At 39.4% G+C, this 25,240-nt stretch overlaps 2 protein-coding genes across 2 annotated transcripts in view; one reads left to right on the top strand and one right to left on the bottom strand.

The window, feature by feature from the left end:
* Window positions 1-25,240, top strand: part of UBE3C (ubiquitin protein ligase E3C) — a 75,233-nt gene that overhangs the window by 6,200 nt on the left and 43,793 nt on the right. Inside the window, exons 3-11 of the mRNA XM_063125932.1 lie at window positions 2,924-2,998; window positions 5,333-5,479; window positions 5,618-5,733; window positions 6,148-6,305; window positions 6,982-7,135; window positions 7,534-7,754; window positions 9,162-9,310; window positions 13,220-13,407; window positions 24,685-24,771. Of these exons, the coding sequence (XP_062982002.1) occupies window positions 2,924-2,998; window positions 5,333-5,479; window positions 5,618-5,733; window positions 6,148-6,305; window positions 6,982-7,135; window positions 7,534-7,754; window positions 9,162-9,310; window positions 13,220-13,407; window positions 24,685-24,771 (1,295 nt within the window). The remainder of the gene's footprint in view (window positions 1-2,923; window positions 2,999-5,332; window positions 5,480-5,617; window positions 5,734-6,147; window positions 6,306-6,981; window positions 7,136-7,533; window positions 7,755-9,161; window positions 9,311-13,219; window positions 13,408-24,684; window positions 24,772-25,240) is intronic.
* Window positions 1-25,240, bottom strand: part of LMBR1 (limb development membrane protein 1) — a 281,805-nt gene that overhangs the window by 215,187 nt on the left and 41,378 nt on the right. The window lies entirely within an intron of this gene.

Genomic DNA, 25,240 nt, shown 5'->3' with positions numbered 1-25,240 from the left:
GTATGGTATAAGTAGAGCCTTCTAAAATAGCAATTGCGAATTGAAATTGCATTGTATAAGGTAGAAGTTAAAATGAAAGATTATAGTGAAAGAGCATACCAAGGATCTGAAACTTAACGTTAAACCATGATTTCAGATCCTGGTTAAACTTCAAATCTGGTTAGCATGAATCATGGGAAAAGTTATTGCTGACATTTTACTTAATTATTTGGCCTATATAGGAACTTTGGAAGCTGCCTTAAATCACAAATCAGACCATTAGTCCCTTGTCAACACTGACTGGCAACAACTCTTTCCGAGTCCAACCCAGAGATGTCAGGGACCTTTTGCATGCAAAACATGTGTTCTTCCACTGAGCTTCAGCTCTTTAGCCTACTTCAGCAAAAGCAAACGATTAGGATTAATTTAACAGTTTGGCTGTTGGCCTTATCATCCTGATGTCTTGCTCTTTTTCTGGTTGCTGAATATTTGAATGCTAAAATGGTAGGGTTTCTTTCATTATATGATCTTTGCACTAAATTCCAATTTTGCTGGAATAGTTTATGCAAATCAGGTATATGGAGGGAGCATTCCTATGGCCACTAGACACTGTCTAGCCTGCCATAGCTTTTTTTAGCTTCTGGAAATAGAGGTCAGAGCCAGGGTACTTGTGTACTTGTGAATTGGGTGATTGTGAATCTGTTATTGCTGGGACTTCATAAACATTGTGTAAACCCTTAGCCATTGCCACCATTGTAATTTGATTAACTATAACCTAAGGAAATTCTTTGTGTACCAGCCCTAAATGATGATGACTGAATTGCTTGTTTTTCCTCCTAAACCTTCTCCTCATCTCTCATTCTCTCTTACTGTCAATGATGTTACGCTTACTCCAGTCAAGGAAGCTCGTAGCCTTGGCTTTATCTTCGACTCCTCGCTCTCCTTTATTCCTCATATTGAGGCAGTAGCTAAATCTTGTCGATTTTTCCTGTATAATATTGCCAGGATTCGATCATTTTTGTCTGTCTCTTCTGCCAAAACGCTTGTTCATGCGCTGGTTATTTCACGGTTGGACTACTGCAACCTTCTTCTCTCTGGCCTTCCTTCTTCTCACATCAGTCCGCTGGTTTCTGTTCACCACTCTGCCGCAAAGATCATCTTCTTGGCTCGCCGCTCCGACCATGTTACTCCGCTTCTGAAATCTCTTCATTGGCTTCCAATTCACTACAGAATCCAATATAAACTTCTCCTGTTAACCTTCAAAGCTTTTCACGGTCTAGCTCCTTCCTATCTCTCCTCTCTCATCTCACACTATTGCCCCGCTCGTGCTCTTCGCTCCTCTGATGCCATGTTTCTCGCCTGCCCAAGGGCCTCTACTTCCCTTGCTCGGCTTCGTCCATTCTCTTCTGCTGCCCCTTACGCCTGGAACGCTCTTCCAGAACATTTGAGAACTACAAGTTCAACCGCAGCTTTTAAAGCTCAACTAAAAACTTTTCTTTTTCCTAAAGCTTTTAAAACTTGATGTTGTGCAGACTTCTACTGTTAGTTTTACCCTACCCTGTGCCTGCTTACCCTACCCTGTACCTGTTTGCATTCTCTTCCCCTCCTTATTGTTTTACTATGATTTTATTAGATTGTAAGCCTATGCGGCAGGGTCTTGCTATTTACTGTTTCACTCTGTACAGCACCATGTACACTGATGGTGCTATATAAATAAATAATAATAATAATAATAATAATAATAATAATGACTAGCCAATCATTTGCCTGTACAGTTCTCTATAAGGCTTTGATGCAGAACATGTGCATAACAGACGAGGCACTTTTTAAAATAGGAATGTACTATATTATGCAAATAAACTTTTGAAGAGATAACATATTTCTTCATACTGTACATTTTATAAAATGGAAGAAAACATTCTGTTGAGAATAAAATCAGACAGCTTTTAAAAATGAACGTAGTGATATTGCAGTATTGACCTCAGGCTTCCAACATTTGCAATTATGGGTCACTAATTGACAATTATGTATTCTTGGATGAAACCTATGCCTACAGAGCAGAATATAACTGTCTCATGTTGTAATTCAACTGTGTGATAGTAGCTGCTTATGAGATCATAATTGATTTTTTTTCTGTTTTAAAAACAGTCCAAACTGATCAGCAGCTCTCGGTTTCTGGGGTCTGCCTCTTCCGTCCCACTTGGATATCCTTTTCTCACTTTTTGCCAGATATTTTCTCTTTCATTTCCTTATATCTGTTGTCTTTATCACTGTTCTTTACTCATCTTTCTCATACAGATGCAGCCACAGTAGTGTAAAATATATATAAATTCTGCTTCTTCAAGAAACCCTTTGTTCTTAGGAAAACCTTACAAATTATTTTGTCTTTGAATGTTTTATTCTACCAACATTAAGTCTATGGATGTTTTAGCAGTTTCTGGTCAAGATTCAGGATTACACCCATGCAGTAAATAACAGAAACTGGAACAAGATAGTACATGGATATTGGAGGTGGGATGGGGGATTTATTTGCTGGTCTTGTAGAAATACATATGAGGAAGTTATCAGTGTAAAGTCTGAAAAAGCACCTTGCTTTTGTTGGGTTACAAGATACTTCAATTTTATTTGTGACCTGCCCAGAGAACTTGATGGGAAGTATAGAAACGTTGTAAATAAATGAGTAAATATTTGTGTGTGTGGTTAGCTCTGTTTGGCTATTGCATGTTGTTGTGCTGTGTAAGCCCACATTATGCAGAGAGCCAAACCCTTGTCTACAACAAACCCTGCCACCCATATTCCTCTGTGATACAAATGAAGAAATTAAATGAAGATGCTATTGATTGTGTCAGTTTATTTAGTGAACTCACAGGTGTTTTTCTTATTGCTTAGTACTGTTAATTACATTGCAGCAAATTTTATTTTGACCTTTGTCTTGTCTCCTTAGGAAGAAAGGAGAAGGCTGAAAAATGCAATAATCATCCAGTCTTTTGTTCGAGGGTACAGGGACAGAAAACACCAAGTAGGAATTTTTGCATGATTGACATTTTTAAGTGCTTTTGTGTTCGCCCAGTGGATCACAATAAGATTAGCCTAATAGTTGCCCCTATCACTATTCCAGCCCTTCTCCTATTGTACTGGACATTGGACCAGATGCACAAATCACCATCAGTGTGCAAAAACAAGTTTGGCATCTGGATCTGCTGCAGTGGGTGTACAAAAGCTGTTGCTTCTTGTTGGGTGTTGTGACTAGGCCTGTTCCCCTTAGGCTAGGGGAAGGCATTTCAGGCGATCAATTGGAATCAGATTCTGAAGCAGAAGAGACAGCACCAGAAACGGACCCGCCTACATGGGAAGTGGGGAGGTGATTCTCACAGGCTCTTCTCCAGCTGGGGATGAACCTTCACCAGACCTCATCTCTGAAAATGTTAAAGACACAGTTTGTGGAAAATCAGTGTTCTTCAGAAGGGGAGGGCACTTCAGGGCTAGCTGATCCTACAGTCCACCACAGGCTCAAAACAGGTGGAGCTAAAGGAAGGCAAGAGAAGGTTGGCTAGGCTAGCTTCTTGCCAAAGGCAAGTTCTTCAGAACCAGCCTCCTTGAAGTTAAAGTATTCTTGGAAAAGGCTTTCCCTTTTTCTTGAAAGGACAATTGTCTCGCTTAGTTTGCATAGTTTTGCCTAGAGGAAAGTTCCTAGAGGTTGGACTCTCTTCAGGTGGGAAGAGATGTTTATTGCCTGAATGAAGTTTTGTAGATTACGTGGCAGACCTCTTTATTGTCTCCCAATAAGGCGGGAGGTTTTGGGAAACATGACAGTGGGGTTGGGGCGGCAGTAAGTAGTAGAAGCCACGTGGCAGCCTGTGAATGAGGTTGTAGGTTAGGCACTCTGTCTCTGCTAGAGCAGAATCCTGTTCCAGTGATTCTCTGGACTGGACTGATAGATTACAGTACATCTTTAAGGAAAATTATTATTTCAAAGTCAATTGGTAAATCACCCCTGTCGATCAAGACTCATGTAGGGTAATAACACACTAAAAACAAGTATAACCATCAAAACATGACAGTGGGTTGAAATATAAAAAGATTACAATAGAGGTTGAAAGAACCCTGTGCTTTCTCCCAAGCACCTCCGTATGTATGTCACAAGTGCAGAACCTCAGGCTTGGGGGCCAATTGCAGCGTGCTCGGGACCCCAATCCACCCTCAGTGGTTCTTCAGAAGGACATGATTCCTTCCCCTGGTCCTACCCCTTTCCTCCGACCACCAATCATTTGATGGTTTCCTGGGTTTTATGTAGTTTTTTCCCCCGTTCTAAAAGGTTAAAATGCTTCACTTAAGGCTCAGTTACTGGTAGTAAGAGCTTTAAGCAAAAAAAATGCTGGTATTTGCACCTACCCACCCTGGAGCTTGTCCCAAAATGGGAAACATGTAGGAAGCTCCACATGCAGCCCTTTTGGATCTTGAGCTGAAAGAGGTTCAACATCCTTGTCGTACATCAAGGTTTGCCCAGTTTCATGCAAGGAGCTGTTAGGAGCCTGATTCTGCTGGGAAATTGCTGGGATTACTATAGCTGCATGACAATTTCCAGCAGGAACAGAAATTTTTCAGCAGCAGCCGGTGGGAGCAGCCCAGGGAGGGGGCACAGAAACGACCATGGTGGGACACATTTTGCTCACCTCTACTATACAAGACGTTTTGGAGCCTACGTCTCATGGGGGATGAGAAACCACAGTGGACCTGAGGGAGCTCCACATGTAGCCCTTTTGGAACTTGGTCTATGTAAAAGTGCAATAAAATTTCAAAAAAAGATACGGTTTAATCTGGAATATTAGTTCATGTGAATGTTGTTGCTCACAATATGGTAAATAATATAATAGAATGCAAATGCACCAAAGACCAACGCTTCCTACACATCTATTCTTGGCTCATTCTGAATTTCCAAATGAGTCCTAATTTTGCTCTTTTAATACATAGGTAGTCCCTCTGTTTCCATAGTATTTGTGGGAGCAGACAGTATATACAGACAGTACTAATTCTGATTAGTTATGTTTTAAAACTTACTGAAAATGCCATGCCATCAGATTTTTTGTGCCTGTTCCTACTGTTTATATAATTTATTCACACAAGAAATGTTTTTACAACAGTTGTGCTTGTGCAGACGCTTGTACAGTAAAGCAACCAAGATTATAAACAATAATCAATGCTGATGAAATATTTGAAGGTTGAATTTCAGCACCCATAGTTTTTCATAGACTTGGCAACGAAGCTTGCAGTTTTATGTAAATATATTGAAATCCTGCCTGTGTATCCTAATATACGACAATAAATTTCCTTCACTTTATTCTTCAATTTTAAGTATTCCATTCAGAGGAGCGAATTTGATCACTATGCTAATTTAGCACAATCTGGAGGAAGCTTCTCTACTGCAAATGGAGCCAATCTGACTCTCCTAGTTCGCCAGCTTCTGTTTTTCTATAGACATAATGAGGATTCTAAACGTTTGGTAAGAACAGATTTTGATTTGCTTTTTTACTGTATAGATTTAGTATTAGGTCTGTTACTGCCCAGTTTGCAAAAAGCAAGAACTTTTGTGGGGCGTTGAGCATTTTAACACTTGTGAATGTTGTTTTTCTCCCACCAGATATGGATATGTCAAAACTTGATTAAACAAAATTCTCAGTTTGTGAAGCAGCTTGATGGCCCTGACAAACTTACATGCCTGTTCCAGATAAAAAGGCTGTTGGGCCTATGTTGCAGGTAAAAAACAACAAACCCCAAATCAACTTAGTGCAGAATATGCCATGTTCCTATAGCTTGATTGGTTCAGTTAAGGCTGCAGATCTGTATTAAATATGTTAAATGGCCACCTTGAAGCCTTGAGGCCCCAGTCAGCGGAATGGGCAACAGCAGAGGAATGTGGAGTGAGTTGTTAGATCCTCCATATTCACCAAAGTCCTGGCACTGAGGCATCCCTGGCAGGAAGGAAACTCCTGCACATCCCTGGTATATACTTACTCTGTGATCACTTGCATTCAGTGGTTACATTTTAAGTTTTCTTCAAACTAGTTTGAAATTTCATTTTGCTAATTGCAAGTCGGAATGGGATTCTTTTTCACTCGAAGGAAAAGCTTTTGTACCATTTGAATAACATTTTTTTTAATCTCATCATAGGTTGCTGCAAAACTGCAATGATGACAGTCTGAATGTTGCACTTCCTATGAGGATGCTTGAAGTATTTTCATCTGAGAATACCTATTTGCCTGTTTTACAAGATGCTAACCGTGTTGCATCAATAATTGAACAAATCTTGCACTACGTAATTCAAAAAGGTTAGGCTTGGCTTTCAAAATTATATTGAATTTTGAATATGGAACTGCTACCAGCTGTGTTTTTGAGCTACATTTAGAATAATTGTGAATATTACTGTAAACTGCTTAGAGCTTTTATTAAGTGGTATATCAGTACTATAAAATAAATAAACCAGCACTGCAATAATATTTAAATAAAACCTATTTTGCTGTCTGTCTTTAAACATTGCTCCTTCTTAAATATTTGTACTTAAAATGGGATGTCAGTGTTGAAAATAATTATTTAATACTGGAGAATGCAAAGTCTTTTTGATAGGTTAAAATATCTTTGTGACGGTGAAATGATTACTATAATGCCATGGAACACCAAATTGGTATGTGCATGGAAAAATCAGTGCGTTCAAATACTGCAGTTTTGTATATGCAAATAAAACTAATTCTGAATATGACTAGGGTTAGGTAATCCTAAACTCACTGACTAGCGAGTATGTCTCACTGAACCCAGTGGGACTTGCATTTGAGTAAACATACTTAGAATTGCACTGTTAGTCAGTTTGATTTCCTATAGTGTAAAGTACATCTGACAGTGGTCTCTGTTGTGGCATGTTGAGGAAAGCTTCATTTCTGAAATATATTCACATACTTATACTTTAAAAATAAATGTACACCTTAACGTAGGCTGTCTTTTCCCTCCCAGGTTACTACAGGTCTCTTTATTTGCTAATAAATAACAAGCTTCCATCAAGTATTGAGTATTCTGATGTCTGTCGGGTTCCTATTGCAAAAATATTGCTAGAGAATGTTCTGAAGCCATTGCACTTTAATTATAGCTCCTGTCCTGAAGATGCCAGGTATGCACCAGCTATCTTAGTTGTGGATCTACTCATATTAGTTTAGTATTTCTACTTACTGTCACAATGCACAATGTACTTTAAATGGAACAAATCTATAGAGCTTTGTAGAAGTACTAGATCGACCTTTCCTAGTGATTTCTAGTCTTAACATAGCCCGTCAGTGCTTTTGCATGGGCTTAGTTAGCCAAAGAAAAATAAATAGTAGTAATAGGGTTGATATATGCTATGAGTGACACTGTCAAGTTGAGTCTAATATAGAATGTAGTTTTACCACTTTTTTTAATTGATGGGTAAAATATACGTTCAGATCTATAGCTCAATTGTATTGTGTATGCACTGGTGAAAAGCGATGTTTGAATTTTCCATAAAGAGAACCTTTTCTTTACCTGCCACAGGCAACAGATTTTTGCTGCTTTTACGGAAGAGTTCCTGGCAGCACCTTTTACAGACCAGATATTCCATTTCATCATTCCAGCGCTTGCAGATGTGCAGACCTGTTTCCCTTATGAACTCTTTCTGAATGCACTATTATTAACAGAAAGCAGGCGTTTGAGGAGAAGTGAGAGAGCTCCTTGGCTTTTTTACTTTGCTCTAACAGTGGGTGAAACGTATTTAGGTGTGTAAAGCATATTCAGTCAGTTTTAAGTATCAATTTATTGTATACTGTATCTGAAATAGCCAAATAGATGCTTTGCAGTTATTACTACTATTTGCAATGACTACATTTGTTGTTGTTGTTAAGAACATAGGAAGCTACTTTATACTGAGTCAGACCCTTGGTCCATCTAGCCCAGTATTGTCAACACTGCTGGCAGCAGCGGCTCTCCAGGGTTTCAGGCAGGAGTTTTTCCAGCCCTACCTGGAGATGCTGGGGATTGAACTTGGGGCTTTTTGCATGCAAAACATGTACTCTACCATTGAACCATTTTTATTATTATTATTATTGGCATTTGTATCCTGCCCTTCTTCCAAGGGCCCCAAGGCAGAGTTCATTGAGGTTATCCCAATTCTGGCAGGCCTACATGAATTTTAAACCTAAAAATGTTAAGACGTTGTGATTTTTATTTTAATATTGTATTGGTTTTATATACTCTTTTAACTAATTTTATGTATAATATTGTATTTAATGTTGTTCCCCACCTCGATCCAGAGGGAGAGGCGGGTAAGAAATTATTATTATTATTATTATTATTATTATTATTATTATTATTACATTTACAAGAACTCTGGAGGTACTGGTGGGTGGCCTAAGATCACTCAGGAACCTTTCATACCTGAATGGGAATTTGAAACCAGGTTTTCCTGACTGAACATTGGAAAATTCACAAGCTAGAATTCAACACTAAAATAACTTGAAAAATGCATAATCATGAAATCTGTAATTCTATCTTTTGGGGGGGGGGGTTGTTTAAATGTGCCTTCTAATTTTTCAGACTAAGGTTTGTTGCCATTAGGGTTCAAGATTATATTGGCAACAATGAGGTCTAGAAACTTCTTTTTAAAAAGATAGCTGTTTCGCTATACTTTGAAAATAAGCCATATAGCTTATGGCCCATATTTATTCTGTTCTCACACCCAAAATGTATCTATAATTCATGTTATCAACATATGGTTGGATCGACACCATGATAATTTAATTTAGTTTCTGTTTAAATCAGCAAGCTAAATCGTCAGTAACTTGACCCATTGATTTCAATGGGACCTAGTTGCAACTTCCATAGTCTGGATCCAGCCCATAGTTCAGCCTTCCCCAGATGTTTTGGACTACAACTACCATCAGACCCAGCCAGCATGGCCAATGGTTAAGGATGATAGGAGTTGTAGTCTAAAACTTCTGGGGAGGGGCACCAGGTTGGGGAAGACTGCCATAGTGTTTGTATAAAATGAACAATTTACAATATTAAGTTTGTAGTATTAGACTTGCTCAGTCTCTTATGAAATGAAGTATGTTAATTCCTAAGTAATCCCTGTTCAGCATTTCAGGATTCTATAATATATTTAATTGTAATTGTTTTCTCTATAGGATCACTTTCAGAAGAAGGGCTGCTTGTGTATTTGCGGGTACTCCAGACATTTCTTTCTCAGTTACCTGTATCTACATCAGGCACGGATTGTCAAGATTCAACCAGTGACTCTGAAGATGAAGAAATTAGTAAGATGACTTCCATGCCTGTACGTATTTATTTATTTAAAGTGTTTTTAAAGCTGTTTTTTAGGGCTATGCCCTCCCAAAGCGATGGACAAAAAAGAAGTGAGAGGAAGTGCAATTTTTAAAGGTGATCACATCAAAGCAGACACTGAAAATTACTTTGTGAAGCTGCTCTGCCAGCATAAGGTACTGTGGTATTAATCAAAGTCAGCCTTGAAGAGGAAGGTTTTCAAGTCTCATCTGGATGCTAGCGCTGTAGGGGCAAGGCGTATGTCTATTGAAAGGAAGTTCCATCAACTTAGGCCACCAGTAGCGGACAAAACTTCCCGACTGTTAGAGCAGTACGACAATGGAACCAGTTACCTAGGGAGGTTGTGGGTTCTACCACACTAGAGGCATTCAAGAGGCAGCTGGACAACCATCTGTCAGGGATGCTTTAGGGTGGATTCCGGCATTGAGCAGGGGGTTGGACTCGATGGCCTTGTAGGCCCTTCCAACTCTGCTATTCTATGATTCTATGAAGTCTCTAGGGCGTGCCAACCTCACTGACCTTAACAGCGGGCACTCAAGAAGAGCCCCAAAGATAGATATGGGCATACAGTCTCGATAAGGGTGGTCCTTCAGATAACCTTATCTCGAGCTGTTAAGGGCTTTAATGTCAAGACTAGCACTTTGAATTGGGCCCAGACACATACTGGTATCCAGTGTAACTGATGCAAGATTGAAGTTTGGTGTTCAGATTTTCTGGCCCTCACTAGCACCTGGGCAGCTGTATTTTGTACCATCTTCAGAGGCAGCCCCTTGTAAAGCACATTGCATTAGTCTATTTTGGAGGTAACAAGCTGGAATTTGTTAAAAGCACTCCTGACCATTTCCTGCACCTCTGCCTTCCCAACTGGTCAGAATCCAGGAGTAGCCCCAAGTTGTGCATCTGTTCCTTAATGGAGAGTTTAGTCCTGTTCTACACCTCTATGCCAATCAACTGGCTTCCCAAACCGCAGAACCTCCTTTCTGGGACTAAATTAAGCTTGTTCTCAGAACTGAATCCAGACAACTATTCAAGAGTTCTACAGCCACCCTGAAATCTTTTGAGTAGGAAAGAGAGGTAGAGCTGTGTGTTATCAGCATATTGATGATGTCATGGACCAAACCTCTGGATGACTTCTCCCAGTAGCTTCATATAGATGTTGAAGAGTATTGGGGATAGGATAGAACTGTGTGGTACCCAATAGAACAAATGCCATTGAAAGGTCAAGTAAGACCAAGAAGGTTGCACTCCCACTTTTCAGTCCCTGTTGTAAGTTATTCACCAGGGCGTCCAAGGCTGTTTCTGTCCCCAAACCAGCATGGAACTCACAATGGAACGGATCTAGGTAATCAGTTTCTTCCGAAACCAGTGGGAGCTGAGAGGCCACCACTCTCTCCAACACTTACCAGAAAGAGGTGATTCAAGTTTTGAGGGTAAAGTTGGTTTCTTCAGTAAGGGCTGCACTACTGCATCTTTAAGAACGGCGGGGGGCACTTCCTTGCTCGAGGCATTTACTCCCTCTGATGTCCATGTCTTCAAACCCACCCTTCATACTTTTACTATTAAAATGGTCTTGATGAAATTTTATAATGGCAATGCTCAAGCTGGAGCAGGCTTCCTCTGCTGTAATCCTGTGGGGTTTTTTGTTTGTTTGTTTTTGCAGTGAAATATATTAATTTATATTTGTTTTGGTCCCATTCACACACACAAAAAAACAGTTTACAGGCTTCTTTGTATATAGTGGAAAGTAAGAAGTCTTTCTATAGTGCCCCCACCATTTCTAGGTATTTTGTTTCAGGCTGCTTACAATAGCTTTTATATGGCTAGGCATGTCAATTGCAGTCAAGTAGAACATTACACAGGTGGCTACATAATGTACTGTGATTTATTGTGGAAGAGAATGGAATTCTAATGGGGGCATAGAATTTAATGGCTGTTCAGAAAGATCAGTAATGACATTGTGTATAAAAGCCTTACTGTTCTTTGTATGGATTTATAAATAGAATTCTGATTTGTCAATTTCAAGTAGTGAAGAAATATTAAAGCTATTTATATTAGCATCAGGCATTGCAATTGGACATGTTTTTACATCTATGAGCTGCTCATGACTACTGTTTCAACTTTAGTATCAACTTTAGCAGTTGTTCCAAACTGAGGATTATTAACCATGATTAAAGGCACAGTCCTATGCATGTCTTCTCAGAAGTAACTCCCATTGAGTTCAGTGGAGCTTACTTTTAAGTAAGTGTGCATAGGACACTTGTATGTGCTTATGGAGAACTTGCCTTGAAAAAATCCTCAGTTAAAAAGAACTTATTGAGTTAAGATCAGTCAGCCAGTCTTAGAACCTTATTTATTTATTACATTTATATCCCACCTTTTTTTCTCTCTCGCATGGAATCCAAGGTGGCTCCTCGTCTCCATTTTGTGACCACACTTGCAATAATGAGTAGTTTTGGTCACCATACTTAAAAAAAGATATTGTGAAGCTGGAAAAAGTGCATAAAAGGGCAACTAAAATGATCTAGGGACTGGAACATCTCCCCTGTGAGGGAAGGTTACAACAGGATTATTTAGCTTGGGGGGGAAAGGAAGCTAAGGGAAGACATGATAGAGATGAACTAAATTATGCATGGTGTGGAGAATGTGGATAGGGAGACTTCTCCCTCATAATACTAGAACCTGGGGTCATCCCATGAAGCTGATTGGTGGGAGATTCAGGACGGATAAAAAGAAGGACTTCTTCACACAGTGCATAGTTAAACTATGGAATTAACTTCTGCAAGATGTAGTGATGGCCACCAATTTAGATGGCTTTAAAAGGGGGTTAGACAAATTCTTGAAGGAGATGACTATCAATGGCTACTAGTCTTTATGGTTCTATGCCGCCTCCAGTATCAGAGGCAGTATACCTATGTACACCAGTTGTTGGTGAACATGGTTGGGAGGGTGTTGTTGCACGCATGTCTTGCTTGTGGATTTCCGGTCAACAGCTAGTTGGCCACTGTGTGAACAGAATGGTGGACTAGATGGACCTTTGGTCTGATTCAGCAGGGCTCTTCTTGTGTATTTATGTTCATGATGCAGTATGGACCATTTAAGATTTTCAACCTTTTGGTTGACCATATAATGGTGTCTTTTTTTACTTATCCAGGATATGTGTGCAGAGCCATGATCTCTCCACTGCATTTCGCTAAACCAACACTTAAAAGCATTCATTGCCCACATCTGCTTGTGTGCATGTAAAATAAACTTGTAATGCTGGCTTGAAGGCCACTTAAATTATATCTGAAGAACACCAGGGAGCATGGCAGAGAGGTCCAGACTGTTGTTATACTATGGAATAACTTGTTGTAACCTGTGAAATAGTTATAAAGTATTGTAGGGCTTGTCTGCATGGCAGCCTTCCATATTACTGAGTTAGTACAATAGTCTGTAAGCCCACAAGAGACACTGAAGAATTTTTTTAGTAAAGAGAATTATCTTTTCCTCATCTTGATGGGAAAACTGCTCAGGTACACTGCGCAACTGGTATTGATCTCTGGCTGATTTCTTCTCCCACTCCTTTCTGGTGGTATGGCTTGCCAGGTACAGAAGGGGGGCCAACATAGTATAAGACCCTGCCCTGTGTGAGTAATGTTTGATTTGGAAGTATATCCATGTATTTTTGACCCCATTAAAAAGCAGACCTGGTATGCTGCTGTTGGTGGAAGAAAATATTTGTCCTTTATTTTATATTATTTATTTTTATTTTCTTTATTATATTTCTAAACTGCCTCATAGCTGAAGCTCTATGTGTTTTGGGCCTAGCACATTGAAGAAGATTCTTTGGGAGAGTGGAGAAACTTCATCAATATTGAAAATATGTGACTCATTGAAAAGTAAACTGTCTTTTGTTTTACAGGGAGATGGAAGAATATCAGTCCAATATATAACTGAAGAGTGTCTTTCAAAGCTGGATACAAAACAGCAGACAAACACTCTCCTAAATATGGTTTGGAGAGATTCAGCTAGTGAAGAAGTGTTCACTTTGATGGCTTCAATCTGCCACACGCTGATGGTGCAGCACCGAATGATGGTGCCCAAAGTCAGGCAAGTGTAAAAGATTTGCATGTTTACAGACCTAAATTTATTAATCTTGGGATGACTTTAAGACACTTTACTGTCTAGACGCCATGAACAAGATGACGGGACACTTTTTTCGGACTTTGAGACTTTGATAAAATGGGAGACATTTAGTTTTGATACCCCAAAAGAACATTTTATTAGTTATTTATCATATGCTTGCTGAGAGAACCTTGAAAACAAGGCTGTGGTGATGTTCTGTAGATGTTTGAAAACCAGGAGGGAAATAGCTTTCCACGTTTACAATATTTTAGACTTTAGAATATTTTTCATAGGCTTGTCTTCTGAATACCTGAAATGACAATAGTAATACCTCCCATTTAGTCAAGCATTTGAGTAGAAGGTATTTATTTAAGGATTTATATGCCACTTTTCCACGTTACAGCCTGCTAATTTTTTGCTCACATCAGCACGTGTCACTTGTACTACTATGCAGAAAAACAGCATCCTAAGCTTCTTGAGAGCCTCATGTGGCGCAGAGTGGTAAAGCAGCAGTTTCTGCAGCTGAAACTCTCCCCACGGCCTGAGTTCGATCCCAGCGGAAGCTGGTTCTCAGGCAGCCAGCTCGGGTCGACTCAGCCTTCCATACTCCCGAGGTCGGTAAAATGAGTACCCAGCTAGCTGGGGGAAAGGTAATCACGGCCGGGGAAGGCAACGGCAAACCACCCCGCTATAAGGCCTACCGAGAAAACGTCAACGAAAGCTGGTGTCCCTCCAAGAGTCAGTAATGACTCAGTGCTTGCACGAGAGGTTCCTTTCCTTTCCTTCCAAGCTCCTTGAAGAACAACGTAAAATGTGTTTGGCACTGGAAAGTGGCCTGCTTGTATTAAACATACTAGGGACTCAGTTATGTTGAGGCTTTTCTTGCTTGCTTTGAAATGGCCTGTTCACATTAGGAATGAAGATGCAGCAGTCCAAGCTTTCTAAATACTGCGAGTTACACTTGTTTCCATAAATAGATGGAAATTTGCAGCCAGTATCCAAATAACCATGAAGCTAGTTGTTGTTGTTGTTGTTGTTATTTATTTATTTATTTATATAGCACCAACAATGTACTTGGTGCTGTACAAAATATACAAATAAAACAGTGATACCCTGCCTAGAGGCTTACAATCTAAAATCACATTAAAACATATGAAGGGGGGGAAGGGGTTCACAAAGCAGAAATAAGAGAATAATCATAGTAATAGGATACCTGAGAGAGCGCCTTCTCCTTTACCAACCTGCCTGGTCACTGAGGTCATCCGAGGGCCTGCTCCTGGTGGTTCCACATCCATCCATCCTCCGATTGGAATCCACCAGGGGAAGAGCCTTCAGCGTGGTGGCCCCCCTCCTGTGGAATTCCCTGCCTCTGGAAGTCAGGCAGGCGCCAACCTTGTACTCCTTTCGGCGCCTCCTAGGCATGGAGGCCTAGGGGCGTAGCCTCCTAGGACCACTTTGGGAGGGCTAGATTTTGTCCACAGGCCTGAGGTTTGACACCCCTGAATTGGGGTCATCCCTTGAAACTTATTGACCGGAGGTTCTGGATTGACAAAAGGAAGTTCATAGAATCATAGAATAGTAGAGTTGAAAGGGGCCTATAAGGCATCGAGTCCAACCCCTTGCTCAGTGCAGGAATCCACCCTAAAGTTCTCCCTCCATGGCTTGCTTAATTCATGGAACTCACTGCCACAGGATGTGGCCATGGCTCTTGGCCAGCTGTACGAGGGCTTTAGGCAGATCCACGGAGGAGGATTTTATTTTTTGCTGAGGGAACTGCACTGGCTGCCTATTTGCTACCGGGCCAGGTTTAAGGTTCTTGTACTTGTTTACAAAGCCCTAAACAACTTGGGACCAGGATACCTGAGAGAGCGCCTTCTCCCTTACCAACCTGCCCGGTCACTGAGGTCATCCGAGGGCCTGCTCCTGGTGGTTTCACATAGATCCATCCTCCGATTGGAATCCACCAGGGGAAGAGCCTTCAGCGTGGTGGCGCCCCTCCTGTGGAATTCCCTGCCTCTGGAGGTCAGGCAGGCGCCAACCTTGTACTCCTTTTGGCACCTCCTGAAAACATCTTTATTCCAAGAAGCCTTTCTCTAACATGCAGCCTTGGATTACTGTTATTGCTTCTTTTAAATTTTGTTTTAACTGTTTTTATTTTATTTTCATTTTACCTTGTACACTGCTCCGAAATTTTTCAATGGGGAGCGGTATATAAATATTCTAAATAAATAAATAAATAAATAATAAGAACAGTAGATCAAGCTAAAATACCAAAAGCTATTGAAAACAAATGAGTTTTCAAGCGCGTTTTAAAATCTACAGTGGAACTTGTGGTTCTTTATTTTATTTATTTACAATATTTATGTACCACTCCCCATTCAAAATTTTGGAGCATTGAACAGATAGAATAAAACAGAATAAAAACACACCCAGAGGACCTTCTCTGCTGCTGCTCGCAGACTGGAATGGCCTGCCGGGAGAGATCCAGCAACTCAATAGTCTTTCTGAATATAAAAAAAAATACAGACTGATCTCTTCCAGCCGGCTTACCCAGTGGAATTTTAAGATGTCTGGCTGGCTGTTATTTTAATAATGTATTCATTTTTATATGTTATAATCAGTTTTATGTATTTTATAATATTTTGGATTCTATGTTGTTCCCTGCCTCGATCCAGAGGGAAAGGAGGATAATAAATAAATAAAATTATTATTATTACTGTTATTATGCCGCTCAGACAGCAGCCTCAACTACCTCTTTGGGAGGAGCTTCAAAAACAGATAGTATTGGGGGCAGAGTCAGCTACTTACAGGACAAAAAACATTAAAAATGCAGGTCCTCATTTTCAAGAGGTTATTATTTATTTATTTCATTTCTATACCGCCCAATAACAAGCATTCTAGGTGGTTCACAAAAATTTAATTTAAGCTAGCGGAACCTTAGAAATATTGAATTACAGGGACTGAAATATTAAACGTGCGGGCCTCCACAAAATACTGAAAAATGCAAGTGTCAGGTAGCTTGTGTTCAAAGGTCTTCAAAAATAAATGGTGCAGCTACATCTCCATGGCTTAAAATGCATCAGAAACGGTGAACTACGGCATGAATAACACAAAGTTACTTGGAATAACGTAGATATTCCTGGTATTTGAAATGCCATAAAAGGCAATTAATTTCAACTGCTTTGTAAACAGTGGTACAGAAAACTAATTGGTGCTGTCTCTAGCCTACTGGTGTTTATAGCTGTTCAAGGAAGTAAGATGTCAGTGAAACTGTGATCACTTGATTAGGGTAATTAGTTCTTTGTCAACTAATTGCATTAGAGCAGGATGTGAGATCTGGAGATCATAGCAGAAGCTGAATTAGTATGCCTCTCTTTATTGCAACTAGTCTATTGCCTTCGATAGTAATTACGGGATCTAAATGCACCATTGCTCTGACTTGTGTTTTATTGGTGAACTGTGAAGGAAAGGTGCTTAATTAGCGATGTCTCTATAGCTTTAATTGTATGACTACAGCCTCTATTTCCTCCAGAAAGCTGTGCTTAAAATTCTGCAGGTCTTTGTGTGAATTTATTTGGTTTTGCTTCCAGGTTATGAAAGTGTTTAAATTAAGTGTGTTTTAAGCTAGCAACCTATTCAGACCCAGGGCTCATCTTTAATCCAAACCTGCAACAAGGGAACAGTTCATCTGTTTTCTTTAGTTATGGTGACAAAGGAGGGAATTCTGGCAGGTGCAGCTTGGCACAGGAAGAGTGTGCTTGCTAATCTTCACTTTTCTGGGCGATAAATGAAAGTAATGGAACATAATCCTCCTCTTTTGGCCACTCTCTTTTCCATCCTTTGACTATGTTTTGAGGGGGCAGAATCTTAAAAAAGAAAATGATATCAGTACTATTGATGCAACAATCCATCCTAGCTGGGAATGCAAGCCACCAGTTGAAGACAAATGTATTAAGTTAGAGTGACACACAGATTTTCCTGTTGAGTTTCTGGGAATGTTGTTCTCTGCCGGAGAATTAAAATCTTTATAAAAGATTTTATAAAGATCTACATATCATATCTTTATATGATATGTAGAAATATGCCTATGGCTTATGCAGAAAACAGAGCTACACAAAAGAGCAGGTTAGGAATGAAGTCCTTACAAACCCTATTGCATCCACACTTGCAAAACTTGCAAAGCATGGTTGTAAAGGTGAGGAATTATTATTTTTTAGTTCCTCATCTTTAAAACCATGTAGTGGATGGAAGGGTTGTTGTTGCTGTCCTAGTAGTTGGGTCAATACAGTGTGGATTGGTGCTTGGTTTAAGTGTTATGGCTTCCCTCTCTGGTGAAATCTGGGGAACATCAGCTTCCTCACAAGCTACAACTTTTCCTTTTGAATATTCCATTAGAATACAGTTGTAACTTTTTCAAAATACCAGAACTTAATACAAGCTCTAGTCCTGTACACACCTACCTAATTATAAGTCCCATTGAACTCAAACATAGGCTTTAGAGTAACATTAATATAGGCTTATTTCAGGAAAATATCCATGTCCTGTAATTAAAAATATAATATTAAGTTGAAATGTAGAACTCAGACCCTTCTAATTGGAGAAAAAAACAATGTAAGTTATAGGATTGTAGATTACTCTCCTATTAGTATTTAAGTAGATATCGGGGTAAATTAGATTATATCACACTATTCATTTACTTTTGTGTCAAGGCTTCATTATGATCATGTACCAGGTGCTCAGGGAAAATGATATATTTTTAAAATAGATGACTGGAATAAACTATGTTTTAAAGGAAGCTGCCATTTGTTCTTAAGCAGTTAATTCTTATGCCTACAATCCATCTTTGTCAACCTGCCATTCTAGTTAAAATAACTGAATATTTTCATTGCCCATAAAAGCTATAAAAGCCATGTGACTATTCTTTGCATTGCTTGCTAATTTCATTTCATCTGGAATTCTTTTCCATTTTTTTTATAAAATTAATTGGAATTGTCTGCCTTCTAGTTTTGTTTCATGTCTGCTTATTGTATCTAGATGGAGAGAAACTTCTTTTTAATTCTTTACAGCAATTTGAAGTTTGAACTTCATATTTGTTTGAGGTTGTAAATATACATACTATTCATTATGACAGCATAGTTGTTCTTGTTTACTTAAAATCAAATGCACACTATATGACTACAAAATCCAATATCAACATGGCTGAATATTTTAGACTCTCACTAACTTCTCTCTCCTTTTTCCCGAAGAAAAACATGTGGAAATGTGAGGCATAGAAAGTTTTCAATGAGTACTGGAAGCTCTCTGTATGTGCTCCATTCTCTAGTGTGAGATGCACACTGCGCTCGTCGAAGCCTTCCACTTGTTCCCGTGATCCGATTCCCTCTCGTGTCTTTATTAATCTTATCCCCACTATCCTCCCGTCCTTGCTCCACATCATTAATTCCTCTCTGTCCTCTGGTTCATTTCCTTCTGCTCTTAAACATGCTACAGTCTCTCCCATTCTCAAAAAACCCACTCTTGATCGACTATCTCTGTCTAACTACCGACCTGTCTCTCTGTTGCCTCTTGTCTCAAAGATCCTGGAACTTGTGGTCTACTCTCGTTGTCTTGACTTTCTCTCTAGTAACTCTGCTCTGGATCCCTTTCAATCTGGATTCCGTCCTTTGCATTCCACTGAAACAGCCCTTACCAAGATCACCAATGATCTTCTTACTGCCAAGTCTAAAGGCCATTATTCCGTTCTTATTCTCCTTGATCTAACTGCAGCCTTTGACATGGTTGATCACGATCTTCTCTTAGATTCCCTCCATGACCTTGGACTCTGTGGCTCTGTCTATAACTGGTTCGCCTCCTATCTAGAGGGTCGCTCTTTCAGCGTGTCGGCTAACGGCAGCTCGTCCTCCTCTTTTCCCCTTTCAGTAGGGGTTCCGCAAGGCTCGGTGCTTGGCCCATTGTTGTTTTCTTTATACATGTTGCCCTTGGGTAAGCTTATTCAATCTCATGGCCTCCAATATCACCTGTATGCCGATGATACACAATTATATCTCTCATCTCCGGAACTTTCTCCTGATGTTCACGATCGTATCTCGGCATGTCTTTCAGATATCTCAGCCTGGCTGCTTCATCGTCGTTTGAAACTTAATATGGCAAAAACTGAACTGCTTGTTTTTCCTCCTAAACCTTCTCCTCACCTCTCATTCTCTCTTACTGTCAACGATGTCACGCTTACTCCGGTCAAGGAAGCTCGTAGTCTTGGCTTTATATTTGATTCCTCGCTCTCCTTTATTCCTCATATTGAGGCAGTAGCTAAATCCTGTCGTTTCTTCCTGTATAATATTGCCAGGATTCGACCATTTTTGTCTGTCTCTTCTGCCAAGACTCTTGTTCACGCACTGGTTATCTCTCGGTTGGACTACTGCAACCTTCTTCTCTCTGGCCTTCCTTCATCTCACATCAGTCTGCTGGTCTCTGTCCACCACTCTGCCGCCAAGATCATCTTCTTGGCCCGCCGCTCTGACCATGTCACTCCACTTCTGAAATCTCTTCATTGTCTTCCAATTCACTCCAGAATCCAATATAAACTTCTCCTGTTGACCTTCAAAGCTTTTCACGGTCTAGCTCCTGCCTATCTCTCCTCTCTCATCTCACACTATTGCCCCGCTCGTGCTCTCCGCTCCTCTGATGCCATGCTTCTCGCCTGCCCAAGGGCCTCTACTTCCCTTACTCGGCTTCGTCCTTTTTCTTCTGCTGCCCCTTACGCCTGGAAAGCTCTTCCAGAACACTTGAGAACTACAAACTCAATCACAGCTTTTAAAACTCAGCTAAAAACTTTTCTTTTCCCTATAGCTTTTAAATATTAAGTTTGTTCTGACCCTATACTGTCAGTTTCACCCTACCCGGTGCCTGTTTACACTTCCCTGTGCCTGTTTGCATTCTCTTTCCCTCCTTATTGTTTACTACAACTTTATTAGATTGTAAGCCTATGCGGCAGGATCTTGCTATTTACTGTGTAATCTGTACAGCACCATGTACATTGATGGTGCTATATAAATAAATAAATAAATAAATAAATAAATAAATAATAATAATGCAGATGTATGCCACACCTGCTTTGATGGAGCCATGGATAGCTATAACCAAATTTAGATGCCTGCCCAACAAAAATTATCTGGGTGGCTTTCAGAGTAGAAGTATGAAAAATAAAATATTTTTAAAAATACAATAATTTGCCTTGTAAACCACCCAGACTGCTTTGGCTAATGGGCGATATAGAATTGCAATAAATAAATAAATAATTAAAAGCAACAAAAATTAAAACTCAGCATAAAATCTTCCTTCAAATGGAGATAGAATAAAACGATTGGTGTCTTAAAAACCATATTAAAACTGCTGGACCTCAAGATGTGTTTAAAACACAAGTTTGTTTAAAAGACCTGGTTGGATAAAAAGGTACTTTTACACAGAAAAGACAAGAAGGCATGAGGGCAGCCTCTGTAGGGTGGCTTTGCCAAAGCTAGGGTCCTACCACTGACAAGGCCCTCTGTTTTAGTGGTCACCTGCCTCATATCACTTGTCAAAGTCACAGGGCAGGGCCTTTAAAGAGGCCCTTAAGGTTTAGATAGGCATATACGGGAGAAGACAATCTTTCAGGTAATCCGGTTCTGTAGGTTTAAGTAAATGAGTTTCTAACAGGCCTCTTCTGGACATTCTGATGAGAATTAATGGTTTTATGACTCAATGGGGCTAGTTGCATGACACAAACAGGCTGTGGCATGTGTGGTTGCCATTATGAGTATGCAACTCCCACTTGGGGGGTTGTGTAGCACAAAGCCTGCGAGCATGAGTTACATGAGGGTTGTTAACCTTCATATAACCCATGCTCACCGGGTTCAGATGATACACCTCTGGGATCTTGCAACACCCACTGGTAATGGTGTGGGGCCCTTTCCCAGGTTACCACACTGCAGTGGTGGCCTCTGCTGCACCCACCTGTGAGTCAACATTGCATTTAAGCATTGGCCCCTGTTATTCAAGGAGACGTGTATTACGTACCTGAATGCTGGGATCTGCACCTTGACCATGACACATCTTCTGAATAATTAAAATTCAGTGTACCTGATTCATGCTAATACATTTGTGACTCCTCTGTTGTAAGAGAACTCCTAATCTTCTCACATAAGGCAGATGAGACTCTGGAATATTGGCAGGGTAGTTAAATCATAAGGAATCTATGTTCATGTATTCGGTGAATCTATTCAGGACCCTTGGGGAGCAGTTGTACTTCATGTAAACGTTTTCACCTTGAAAATAGCGTTTAAGAGTGTATCATGAAATTATTCTACTGACGTTTTTTAAAAAAACCTACACACTCTTTGGTAAAATCTCTCTTTGGTATTTATTTATTTATTTATTTATTACATTTTTGTACCGCCCAATAGCCGAAGCTCTCTGGGCGGTTCACAAAACTTAAAACCACAAAAAACATCCAACAGGTTAAAAACACAATTACGAAATACAGTATAAAAAGCGCAACCAGGATAAAACCACACAGCAAAGTTGATTATAAGATTAAAATACAGAGTTAAAACAATAAAATTTAAATTTAAGTTAAAATTAAGTGTTAAAATACTGAGTGAATAAAAAGGTCTTCAGCTGGCGACGAAAGCAGTACAGTGTAGGCGCCAGGCGGACCTCTCTGGGGAGCTCGTTCCACAACCGGGGTGCCACAGCGGAGAAAGCCCTCTATTAAAATATATAGAGTGTATTTTGCCTATTGTTGCAGGATAGAAGTCCCAGAGGGGCATTAGCTGAAAAGCAACATTCATTTACAATTGTATAGTAGTGAAGCTGAATGGCTCACTTAATCTCATGTAATTGCACTCACATCTGTTACCTTCTACCTGTGGCACCTTCCAGTTTAAAGGAAGTGTCAAAATATGCTGCCCTGCCTTAGTGACCTTTAGCCAACTGTATGAGCTTGTCTCATTGTATTGTATTCTCTTCATTAACTTAAATGGTCCCAGTGGGAAACTGGGCCCAATTTATGACCTAGACTGAAAGTCCTGCGTTTAACTAATTAACTTATAGCTGTGCTTCAGCTAAATAAAGCTTAATGGGTCATTTAATCTCTACCACTGCACCAGAAAGAATTTGACACCTTTTTTTTTTTTTTTTTAAAGAAAAGCCAAGGGTGCCCAAAACGCCATTCTGCCAAATACAGATAAATCATGTACGTTTACAAACAATTAGATGCCTGCTTAGAGAATCTGTAGGGTTCTCATAAAATGGCAGTTTTGTATAAAGGGACAGAGCTACAGGATCCTTAAACTTAAAAAAAAAAATCACTTGAAGTGGCTAATAAAATTGAAAAACAATAGACATATTAAAATCACAGCAATTAAATCAAAATACTAAAACAGGCTTAATTAGCAGCCTGTAATAAAATGGCAATTTAATTAAAATACTGCTATAAGCTAAAGAAAATAAAAATGCCTTTATTTGTCACTTAAAGGCTATGAGAACGGGTACTTGACAGATTGTCGGGGACAGGGAATTCAAAAGGAGAAGTGTGCATTTTTTTAACTTAATTATTAATTCTAAAGTAAAAGTAACACAAGTAGGAAATTATTAGTTACAAATACATAAAACGTTTGATGCTTCATGTTTGGAAGAATGCTCTAGCAAATCAGGGTAATATGTGTTGGAAGAGATTATTTTATTATTGCACGAAAGTAATCAGATTTAAGAAATATAGGAAAATTCCAAAAATGAATTTGTAACATGTGCAAATTGGAAAGTACATAATTAGAAAATTCAGTGGCATGCAATCTTACTTTATAATAGCTTCCAGAAATGAAGAAAAAGATGCTGATTTAAAAATAGTTTAATTTCATTAGGATTATTTTAATTAATAATTTTAATGGTTGTAAAGCTGTGGTTGTAAATAAGGAAAAAATGGCAGATTTCAGTTTGCCAGGAATTTCAGAGCTTTTCCTTTTGGAAATGGTGATAGTAGGAATAGCATTAGAAATTCAAAGACTTTGTGGGAGAGAATTGTTGATGTTCTGAACTGTTTCTTTCTTTCAGCAGATTTGCATTATAGATAATCATGCTTGGGTGTGTAACATTTAAGGTCTTGACTCACTTTCCTAGTTATAATGCTCTTGAAATCTCATAGGGCCTGTTTAGACAACATGCTAAGCCATGGTTAGGCTTCTAACCCTTGTGCAACAAATGGTTAGAGAGTGTATTTAAGCCGTGGTTATGTACCCACCATGGCTAGCAATGGTTCACATGACACGCTAAAGTCATGGTTCACACGACACGCTAAGCCACAATGTTTAGCTCAAAATTCTTAACCACCATGGCTTAGCATGTCTTCTGAACAGGATCACAAGGATTTTATGGGTTAATAGACCCCTCAAAAGTTACATTTGTAGTATTGCTAGAACTCCTTTCAGCCAAGGGGTTGAATTTCATTTCAGAGAAGCTTTCAGGGGCCTCATTCCATTAGGGGTTGGCCCGAAGGCAAAAAGGGTGGGGCAAAAGGAGTGGAACCAAAATCCCCCCAAAAGTGAGCATATTTTAGCTTAAAGTGTTTGCTTCCATTAACAAAGTTTTAAGGAGAGGCATTTCAACCTTGTAGAATGAGGAAAGAAACTGCACAAAATCAAGAATGCCACAAACAATTGGTGGTTGGGGGGAAAGTGGGTGGAGCTAGTGGAAGGGGGTGTGGCCATCTGCAGAGGGCCAGATCTGCCTCCCGGGTGGCCTGGATTTGGCCCTAGGCCTGAGGTTCTGCATTTCTATGCTACAGTATGTGAATGAGAAAGAATTTATGAACAAAATATTAATCATTTTGGGAAGTTACAAGAAGGCTAAATTAAATTCTAGGTTCTCCCCATGATATCTTAATTGAATGCCATTTTTGCTTCATAGCTTGATGCTTTCTTAAAGTAACTGTAGGATTATACATTTGAATAACCATATGGTATTGTGGAGGAGCTTTCAATGACTGGTGAAGCATAGAAGAACAGGTTAACTAAGCGGGTCACCTCTGATTACTTTCAGCTTGATAAATGGGCACTATCGCCTTTACTTTAAAAGGCATCAGGATTGATATGTAATAAAACTAGTTGACTAATACTGGAAATAATACTTATTTATGAATGTTACTTTGGGATAGATATTGGGGAAAAAGTTAACAGATGTTTTATATGACCCAAGTGATGTAATTCAGTATGCTTGCTTTTTCTGTTTTAGACTTCTGTACAGCTTAGCTTTTAATGCCAGATTCCTGAGACATCTTTGGTATTTAATCTCCTCAATGACAACACGAATGATTACTGGGTATGTAGTACTCTTATTTAAAAAAACACACAGCAACTAGACATAAATAAAGCAGCATGTACTATACAATGTACAATACTATACATAAATAAAGCAGCATGTACTATGTAAAACAATGTTGTGAGAATAAATGAAAGATGTGGTAAAATTACTTTACACTAAACAGTGCTATCGAAATGATTAACAATAATTTTTACTAGGGCTGCAACATTTAATTGATTTTTTAAAAAGAGGTGCCCATTATTAACTGGGCAGCAGATTTACTTCTTTAATTACTTTTAATATAAGTACTTATGCAAGTGCCCTCGGAGGGGGAATTCCCTCTCCTGTCTGTGTGTTAGACGGGGGAATGCCTTTTCTAAAACACTGCTTGCTGCAATACATGTGTGTACGATCTGAAAATAATATGTGCTTTTTTGTTTGTAGTTTTATTCTTTTTGGAATATATCTATATTAATCTTATGCCTCA

The sequence above is a fragment of the Elgaria multicarinata genome, chromosome 1 (assembly GCF_023053635.1).
Source record: "Elgaria multicarinata webbii isolate HBS135686 ecotype San Diego chromosome 1, rElgMul1.1.pri, whole genome shotgun sequence".
NCBI lineage: Eukaryota > Metazoa > Chordata > Lepidosauria > Squamata > Anguidae > Elgaria > Elgaria multicarinata.
This window is presented reverse-complemented; position numbering and strand designations above follow the sequence as displayed.